The 10,165-nt window shown below is 36.1% G+C and overlaps 1 protein-coding gene across 1 annotated transcript; it reads right to left on the minus strand.

Annotated features, from left to right (window-relative positions):
- Positions 1–8,431: 8,431 nt before the first annotated feature.
- Positions 8,432–9,224, minus strand: LOC113330064 (kirola-like). Its single transcript, XM_026576929.1, has 2 exons — positions 8,965–9,224; positions 8,432–8,867 (listed from the first exon to the last, which is right to left on the minus strand). The coding sequence occupies exons 1-2, from the start codon at positions 9,098–9,100 to the stop codon at positions 8,590–8,592; spliced, it is 414 nt and encodes a 137-aa protein (XP_026432714.1). The 5' UTR covers positions 9,101–9,224; the 3' UTR covers positions 8,432–8,589.
- Positions 9,225–10,165: the final 941 nt, after the last annotated feature.

Genomic DNA, 10,165 nt, shown 5'->3' on the forward strand with positions numbered 1-10,165 from the left:
GCTTCGGTTATGCATTTACCAACCACCATAAACACTTTGGGAACCAAGCGACAAGTTTGGTAGAATCGGATCACCAACGGTTGAAGAAAAATCTTTTTGGATGTGTCGATAATTTTGTGATTGTGTTTAACGCAATGGATAATTACTTCAAGTGCGATATTGATAGAATTAAAGAGAATTTTCAAAAAAGCCGCATCATGAAGTACAAAAAGATTGTACAAAAAGATGGTAACATCAAGAAATTGGAGGAACTTCGGTTGTTCAAGGGACTCCATAAGAATGTTTCACATTCTTGTATTAAGAGGTTAATGGTAGAGGTGAATTTGATTGACATATGGGGAACCAAGCCGGACGAGGTGTGTGTTTGCAACATGATGAAGTCTATGGGACTCCCTTGTCGCCATATGATAGTTAAATATGAACATTGCATAATCCCTTTAAGCGATATAGATCCATACTGGAAACAATTAAGTTTTGTCTCTCCTCCAAAAGGTGATGTCGGATAAGAGTTTGCTGACAATAAAATGGGAAGGATCGTTATCGAGATGTACCGGAACATGAACAAACTTGAAAGAAATTTTTTTTGGGATGATATGCGGCAAATCGTTTATCCGCACACTCCGGAGAATGTCCAAGAACCGAAAAAAAGGCAAGGGCAAAGGTAGGCCAAGCACCAAAGAAAAAAAAAACAAGTAAGAGAATATGCAAAGGTGTTGGCTAAGAGGAAAAGTGAAATGACCCCTTTTACTAGAGATCCTTCGGAGCATGAGCATACCGCGGCGAAGTACCAAGAAGATTCTATGAAAAGAGCTAAAACTATTATGGAAAAGGGCGAAAAAAGTGAACCGGATATGAAGAAAAAATGACTGATGTTACACTTTCCACCAACCCAACCTACTCCATCGGAAACTAGCCAACCAACTCAAGGAGACGTGAAGCTTAAGGGTCCAATATGCCGCATCAAAGAAAGGATTCGGCCAATTGATGATATACCACCTCTTGTTGATAAAAACTACTTGGAAGAGTTACCTCCTTACATTAGAAAGTACGTCATATCCACCGGTGACGTCCCTCTGGATGGTAATTGTTGTTTCCACGTTCTCATACAACAAGTAGGGACTTTCCCTCAAGGTGCCAAGCTATATAATGATTGTCAAATCACTTATGTCCGGCAAAGGTTGTTGATGAAGCTAAAGGAGAACCCGGAATTTTTAAAGACAATGTTTTCCGATGGGGATGCTAGTCTCAATATGTAGCTTGTTAGGTATCAAATCCGTGTCCACGGGGGAAATCCAATCACAAGGGATCATTGGATGGGCATGCCGATATGTGGGTACTTAATCGCCTAAGCATTCAATTGCATGGTTCACTATTTCTCAAAAGGTGCTAGTTTCACATACACTCCGAAGACAACCATATGTGTCGAGCAACTTAAACATAAGAGAGTGGTGATTGCGTTGATTAAGAACAACCATTTTATTGGCCTCCGACTAGAAGATAATTTTCCATTGCCTTCGATATGCGGAAACTCTTATTGGCCTGGATTTAACCCCGACATAATGTTGGGTTGGTGCATTATGTATGAGCATAACATGGAGATGTGGAAAGCTTTGAAAGATTCGGAAACAATTACCCTTGAGGATGATTAAATGTACTATTAATTAAACTAAGTATGCTTTGAACATCATATTATGAATTAAAGATTGTGTTTTTTGGAATTTGGTCTTATATTTGTGTGTATTATATTGTATTTGCTTTTATTTTTCATAGATTTACAGTCAAAGTCGGTTCATTTCGGATATTTGGCACCCTACCGAACGTGGTGTTCGGTTTTTTTAAAAGATTTGCGTATGAACCGAACAAGAAGTTCGGTGTGATGTGTAACGTGGACATTTAACCGAACCTATAGGTGGACAGAGAAATTGGACTATTTTTGGGTCATTAAAAGTTCTATAATTTAGTTAAAATTGAAAAACAATGAAAACCAAACAATTAAAAGTTATATAATTAGTTAAGATGCAACAACAACATAACAAACAAAGGTTGAGGGTGATACTAAAGCTAAATTTTAAACATCCTAATATGAAATATAAATATTGATAGCACAACATACTTAATATCTAAAATGAACACAAAAGAACTTCTTAAGAACATAGAAATGAGCTTCATATTTGAAATTTTTTCTTTTCCACCTTCGCCATTCATTTTGAGATCTTTCTACGATTTCCTAGAATGTTTCACCTTTAAGTCGATACCGCTTCACTATTTGAACTAAACCAATAAATTCTTTGACCCTATATCTTATCTTTGCAAATCGAATAAATAAGGCCGCACGATCACGTCTATGGGCGTTTCCGGTTTCGGAGCAGAATTTCGCATGAATCTTTCCCCAATAACTCTGACACATTACGCCATTCATTCGTCGTTCTTGACCCTTTTAGGATAGTAGACTACATAATTCCTGCAAAGAGAAAGATCTTCATCAAGTGTAAATTTTGGTCGTCACACTGCCATTTTTGAGAGGTTTGATATGAAAATTGAGTAACTTCTTTAGTATATATAAGAAAATTTTAATAAAGTGCCACTTTGAATTTCATGTTTCAAAAAGTGCCACCGTTTTTTTTAATATTTATAAAATGCCACATTTTTGACTTTTTCCATCATGTTTCTTTGAGAAACCAGTTAATTGCCGTTAGTGCCCACGTGGCAGTAAATCACCCTAGTAAAAATACATTTAAGCCCCCAATCATCAAAGAAGGACTAGTCCAAATCGGCTTAGTAGTGTGAGTCATTTCCTATTGCGAATTAGTGCCGATCTAAATCATGACTCTAGTGCAGTTCATCTTCTTCCCCAATTAAACTCAAAATTTAATTGGTTGTAAACTTAATACAAGAAATCATAACTCTAGTGCAGTCCATCTTCTTCCCCAATTAAACTCAAAGTTGAATTGGTTGTGAACTTATAATACAAACATGTTGTGTACGGTATATGTATATGAACTCAAAGCGGACTTTTGTCGAACAAGATGTGTTCATTCTAATGGTGAGCAAGATATAGACTCCTGTTCATGTTTTAAGACTTATTTTACGTATATGTCCAACAACCTGAACGTACACAACTTCAATAATATCACCAAACCATATCATTCATCTCATAAAACTAACGACACTAGCTCTCCACAAATTGACAGAACCCTGAAATTGAAATACATCAAATACATAAATTAGCAGCAACCCATAATCTCAAATCGAAAGGATTTACAGATAATATAATAGTTTCAAAGTTATGATGCTGCCATGGTCATATTTTTCTGTAATGAACGATTATTCTTCCTCATATGTATGTTTTTTAGATCCATCATTTCATTAAATAATCTACCTGATCTATAATTCCAAATATATAAAAAGAGGATATACATAAGGATAGAAAGAGAGACAACTTGTGTATACAGAAGAACGAAAAGAGAGAATGGTTTGACAGGGATGAGATCGAGATTTTTTTTTATTGGGAAGTTTGTTACAGGGTTAATTAGGTAATGATACCATATTCGTTGGACTTTGTCAATGCTAAATGACTGATTTAATGGGCCTGACAGAATAGTTAACGTGTGTGGCGTTTTATATATTTTAAAAAAAATGATGGCATTTTATTAAACCGGAAATTGTAAGTGTGGCATTTTCTTAAAATTTCCTATATATAACAGAGGTGGGCAGGTAACGGCTATTTTTTTCAAAATAAAGTTCGGATTGCTCGAAAAATGTGCAATGCAGCCGAAATTCGATTACCAGTGTGATTTTTCGTGGTAACCGAACTCTGTTGCATTTCAAAAAAAAAAATCAGTCTAACGGCTCTATTATAAGTCCGATTACCTTGAATATTTTCTCTAGTAACCGAACTCATAGTTTCCAAAGTTCGGTTTGTTCGCAAATTTCCAATATAACCTAATTTTACAAACAAAAAAAATCGGAAGTTCCAGAGTAGTATTCGGTTACCTGGTAAATTTGTGCAGATAACCGAACTTTGAGTGCATAAAAACTGGTTTTTTGATCAACAGAGTTCGGTTACCTGCAAAAAAATTACCAGGTAACCGAACATTAAGTAAATTAGGACTGGATTTAGATGCCCAAAGTTCGGTTACATGCCATTTTTGGACGGTAACTGAATACTACTCTGGAACTTCAAAAATATTTTTGTGTGTAAAGTTCAGTTACATGCCATTTTTGGTAGGTAACCGAATACTATTCTGGAACTTCAAAAATATTTTTGTGTGTAAAGTTCGGTTATATCGCACATTTGCGAACAAACCGAACTTTGAGACAACCGGACCTCATCACACTCATTCTCTATACTTCATATCTTGTTCTTTTGACGTTTGAAAACACGAACAACATCATTATGATCCTACAAAAACAACATCATATCTTATATACTAATATATGTCAAAATATAATAAAATGACTGAAAAATCTTAATGGTTAAAATTCAATAACTTTGTCGCAAAGATCTTGGCATCCCATGAGTTTTTGTAGCCAAGCAATACCTCCCCTCCATCTCTTGGAGTACCATAAGTTGGGTTTTTTGGCGGCAAACACAAATTGTCTTTAGGAATGTATGCATATCTAGCACGAGGCTTTTTAGGCGTCTTTCTAGGTTTTTTTGAACAATTTCTACTTGTTCCTCTTCCTCTTCATCCTCTTCCTCCTATGATTCGTCATCTTCATTATCTCCATCCTTATCTCCATCTTACCTATCTTCTCCACCGTCATCATTGTCATCCTCATTTCCTCCTTCTTCTTCAGTTGGTTCCTCTCCTCCACCTTGATTATGTTCTTGATTTCCCATCTCTTCCACAATCTCTTCATTAAATTGATTGATTACATTTTCAACATTATCTCTATTGACATCATCTTGGATGACAACACCCGGTAATGAACCACCTCTAAACTTAGCATTTTGGGTTCCACGCTTATCGGCACCTAAGTGTAATCTACCTCGAGGCGTGGGAGTTCTCATATCTTCCACTAATCCTTGGTTGGATTTTTTGCTTTTCCACTAATCAAAAAACAAAAGATATTAGCTTAATCGATAAATGATTATCTAAATCAGACGTAACATAAGGGTTCTCGTAGTAAGGTTTGGTTAGTAGCAAAAGTTCACAAAAAATAGGGCAACTCTAAAAAAAATTTGTGTTCCAGGGAAGAGTTCGGTTAGTCCGTTTTTTTTTTTTTTGTGAACAAACCGAACTCCAGAAGTTTGCTATTAGTAAAGAGTTCGGTTTGTCAAGGCTTTTTGCGAACAAACTGAACATAGTGGGCAAAGTTCGGTTAAATCATAACTCAACATATTGGGAAAATTAGCACAGTGCGGTTACATTGGAATTTTTTTTTTCTAATAGGGGTATTTCGGTTACATAATTGTTTTAACATTCTTTGCGAACCAACCGAACATAATGGACAAAGTTAGGTTAAATCATACTTTAACATAGTGGGAAAAAAAGCAGAGTTCGGTTACAAAGTTTCAAAAAAAATAATTTGAGTAATAAAGGTGAAGTTCGGTTACATTATAGTTTTAACATTTTCTGTGAACCAACCGAACATAATGGACAAATTTCGTTTAAATCATAACTCAACATAGTGGGACAAAAAACAGAGTTCGGTTACAAATTTTCAAGAAAAATAAATTTTGGGTAATAAAGGTGAAGTTCGGTTGCAAAACAGTTTTAACAATTTTTGCGAACCAACCGAACTATGATTTCGGTAACCTAATTCTAAATTTCTTGGAACCAAATTGTTTTTCGTGTGCTTCCTTTCAGGAAGTTCGGTTAACAAACTAGGGTTTTTTTAGAAAATCATCCTAACCGAACAAGGCACTGTAACTTCCATTTGAACCTTATTTTAATGATTTATATTGAATTGAAGCAATCAAAATCAAATTAAAAATTATGGGTTTGTTGGAAAATACCTGCGGATTGGGCCCATGGCAGAATCAGGATTCGACTTGCGTCTTTGATACTCGATGATGCCTATAACTTCCGGTTCCACTTCTTCCTCAATTTGAACTTGTTTGTGATTTGCTAGATGTCCTAATGGGGGACCTGTTCCTGGGAGTCTTGGGATTTTCTTTCGAAGAACCATCCTTATACTCGATTGATTAATCGCCAGTGAAACTTCTATGAATCGACAATTAATCTTGATGTTGAAATGGGGAACAAGAGGGAAAACATTCTCCTCAAAAATGTTTTTTTTTGGTTAGTGCGGCTAGGTTTAGGTTTTGTTTTAGATTAAGTTAGAGGCAGTTATTAGGTTAGGGTTAATTTTAATTAGGATAAAGGGCAAATTAGTAATCTCATGATTTTTAGGATATCCCTTAACATTGTAGGGTAGGGGGATTTATAAAACAAAAAAAGGTTGGTCCCAGAAAACGGTTCTAAATATAAGAGCTATTTAACGGTTGGTACCCAGCAAATGACCAACACCTAAGTTTGGTACCCAACATTTTAAAAATTAAAAGGTTGGTACCTTGACCCGTCATTGACTGTCAAGTCAATGCAAGGACCTAACAAAGTTGTATTTAATGTAACAGAAGTAGTGTTATTACCTTATTGACCTTATGAATTATAGAAATCCCTCAAGTTATCCTAACGGCAGTCAGAGACACGACGATGTCAATGACCAGGTAATACCTAGTGGTGATGTACCATGATTCAAATTGCGACGAATGATAAGGAACGACAATGGGGTTTATTAATCAAATTGGTTGGTGCTTCACTTCACCTATGCATCTGTATTATGATTCCAACATATATGGGTTTGTGTTAATGTTGCTAATGGAAAATCAATACAAAACTGATGTTGCTGTCGTTCAAATAGGTAAGAATGACTATGATTAATGAGTTTCTAGGGTCCTGGTCTTCGTAGGAAAGTTGGGTTTTGCTGTAAACTCGAATTCTAAACGAAATCTGCACAGATTTGGGTAAGGTTTATACTGAGAAAACAGTGAAGACTCATGGTGTTTACCGTTAATTTTAGTAAATGAATGAATGAGATTCAGAAGTAGTGTGCTAGAGTATGATGGATGAGTTGTATTTGAATACGAAATTGCAGAAATATTAAGCAATAAAAAGAGCCAATTATAGTATACCAGCCGAAAATACAATCTCTATTAACAAAACTCGCATACAACCTGTTTGTTAAAAGTTTCTACTAAAGTTTCATTTTAACCAATTATCTCTCGGCATAAAAAGTTGCTCACACCGGTGACCGGTCCATTCATAACCTGATTGATGTCGCTCGAGTCACCAATTATTGATCATCAAATTTCATCCAGGGTCGTGGTCTTGTTGATGATTCCAAATACATATATCTTCCTAGACAATACTTGGACTAGTTGAAATTGTATGACCCCTTGGATGGTAATCACTTCCACATATTTGATGCTATCTTATAAACAAATTACATTATGTTAACTGTGTAGGAGTAGGAGAGTCTGGATGGGAATATATGTTGGAGTTTTGGTTAAACTGAAACTATGGAGTAATGATTTTAGTGGGTCATTATTAGTCCTGGTCCTAAGAGCTGTTTAAGTTGTTTATGAACATCTGTTAGTGGGTGTACGAAGTGGTCCTGTAAACCATATTGTGTCCTAGTAATTCGGATAGTTGGCAGGTTAATTGAATCGTGTTTTGTAGCCTATAAAGGCAAAGTTTTATGTTAATGAAAAATGTGCAAATCAGTTAACACAATGTAACTCTGTCGTGCGTTCCGCGTTTCTTCCTCTCTGCTCTCTCTCTATACCTTGATTTTCATCAAAACAACAATCATCGGAAGCTAAAGGGAATTTTGTATAAGATTGATACAACAAAAGGAGCCCGCTTCTTATGTTCTGTCTTATTCGATAATTAAAAAAAAAAAAATGAAGGGAAAATTTTTATGGAAGAGTTGCAGCGGCAAGAGGGGAGGACAAGAAGATAATGGTTGTTGAGAGGAAGTACGGCAATATTTTTTGACCAAGTTAATTCTAGCCGTTGGATTAACCTTTTAGTAACCGTTAGATGGAATCAAATATGGTCACACATTTTTCTGTAAACGCACGTGCTGAAGGTGATTTAACATCGTTATGTAATTAATGTCCATTAATAATTTTAATTCTAAAGGTAACAGACAGTTTGGTCCACGGTTTGATTCAACGGTCCATGACGGGTCAAGGTACGAACTCTTAATTTTTAAAATGTTGGGTATCAAATTTAGGTGTTGGTCGTTTACTCGATACCAACCGTTAATAGCCCTAAATATAAAATGTTTGTTAACTGTTTGCAATTAGTGTTTAACTGTGATGCTCGATGTCTCTTAAAAAAAATATAATAATACAGTGGATGCTGATTGTGAATTGTAGATTGTTTTGTAGTCATGTGAAGACATGGACTCGTGAAAGGAAGCCGAATGTCCCAAAAGACACAGTATGAGCCTTAGAATCCCATCCTACTGTGAATGATGCTGCTGTTATTTAATTAGATGTACGAATGTAGGATCTCTACACATCTTTTATGCAGCAATTTCATAAAGGCAGTTTCATGTGTACATAGAGAGGTATTAGCCCTGTTTCTGTAGCTTAGAAGGTAAATCTACAGAAATCTTATGCAGCAATTTCATAAAAGCAGTTGGATAAGGGAGATCTCCTTTGTCTTTCTCAAAATTGACAGACCATTTCGCCAAACAGGAACCCTCACCGATCGGAGTAACAGAGACCAGTTTGATCTGAAAGCTTCTATAAAAATTCATCACATCTCCATCCAAAAAGTTCCAAGTGATCGACTTATTTGCACCGTTCACGGCTATCATCTCCTCCTTGGTTGTGATAAAATGACCATCTGTTCATGAAATTAAAACCAAATTATAGGCATCTAAGTTTAGAAACTATAATTGCTGAGCACAAACATATGTATACGTACGTATTAGCTTACATACCGAGTTCATATTTCCAGAGCCTGACACTGCCAACACTAGGTTCATCTCCTTGATCTATAACTTCAATGCTCTTATACGTTTCTGGAAAACAATTCACGAGCTGGGTTATGTTGTTCTTGAAAAACTCATAAAACATATCGGCAGTGCACTTGACTTCAGCTTCATTGCATGAGCCATGGCCGTGCCTGCAGTATGCTGATGATCTAGAATAATTGTGGAAATCTTAGTGTGGCTTGCAAAACGCACTAGTGCTCAAGGGAATGAATGGTCTGGGTTCATATAAAGATAGAAGATTAGTGCCTTGCATATGTGATGTCAACTTCGAAACTTTTTTATTTATCAGTTGGTTGCATGTATACCCTACAATATGTACCAAGGACCATTTTCGTTCACACATACAACTTACTGATAAATGAGTATCAGTGGCGGGTACACTTACGTGTCTCTACTTCTAAGGTTCCAGATGTGTGATTTAACACCTCAATATTTATGCCCGGGACCATTAAATTCTATTCACTCATGTGCTGAATAAAACTTGTCATACAATTCTGGATTTAAGAGAGGAAGCCCGGCCAATGTGCCAAAAGTGATGCAGTCGGCCCTTGGTTGATTGACTGAAGGGAGACTTTCGGTATGGTGACTAGAAATTTATCCCGTCACTTGTATTTTTCTTCCCATTTCGATCGAATTAGAAGGCAATTGATCATTCTATCCAACGCTGATTGATAAACGGTCCCCAGTTGTTGAACACCACTAATTAACATTCGTCCGGATCCAATTTGTTCGAATATTCGTCCGGCCCTGCCGAGCAAGTGGTCATCGATTATCCTAGCAAGGAAAAATGTTGAAAAAAAAGGGTTTCACAAAGGATGAATGACACAGAGAAGAAAGTGTTGCACTCCAAAACTTTCAAGGCTTGTATAAATTTCTTTTAGACAAATATTTCTACTCTCCCAATAATAATTGGCGATTACAACAGGTATGCGAAATATTGCCTTCAGGATACAATGAAAGCCCTGCAACGAAAACTGAATTCAAGGTTTGTACCCCTTGATTCAATCAAGAACACACAAAGAGATTTCTGATTTCTGATGATGCTTTTTGAAACAGAGAAAACAAATTGATTTTTCTTATATGTTAAACGAAACTGGGAGAAGCTATTTATAAAGGGTTTTGCACCTGTTGGGAATAGGTTTTTATT

This window comes from Papaver somniferum, unplaced genomic scaffold, assembly GCF_003573695.1.
Source record: "Papaver somniferum cultivar HN1 unplaced genomic scaffold, ASM357369v1 unplaced-scaffold_117, whole genome shotgun sequence".
NCBI lineage: Eukaryota > Viridiplantae > Streptophyta > Magnoliopsida > Ranunculales > Papaveraceae > Papaver > Papaver somniferum.

Coding starts and splice junctions, on each gene's coding strand:
- LOC113330064 (XM_026576929.1), bottom strand. CDS start 9,100: ATGTTTTATGAGTTTTTCAAGAACAACATAACCCAGCTCGTGAATTGT. Junction 8,868..8,964: donor GCTCTGGAAATATGAACTCG/GTATGTAAGCTA, acceptor TTTCATGAACAG/ATGGTCATTTTATCACAACC.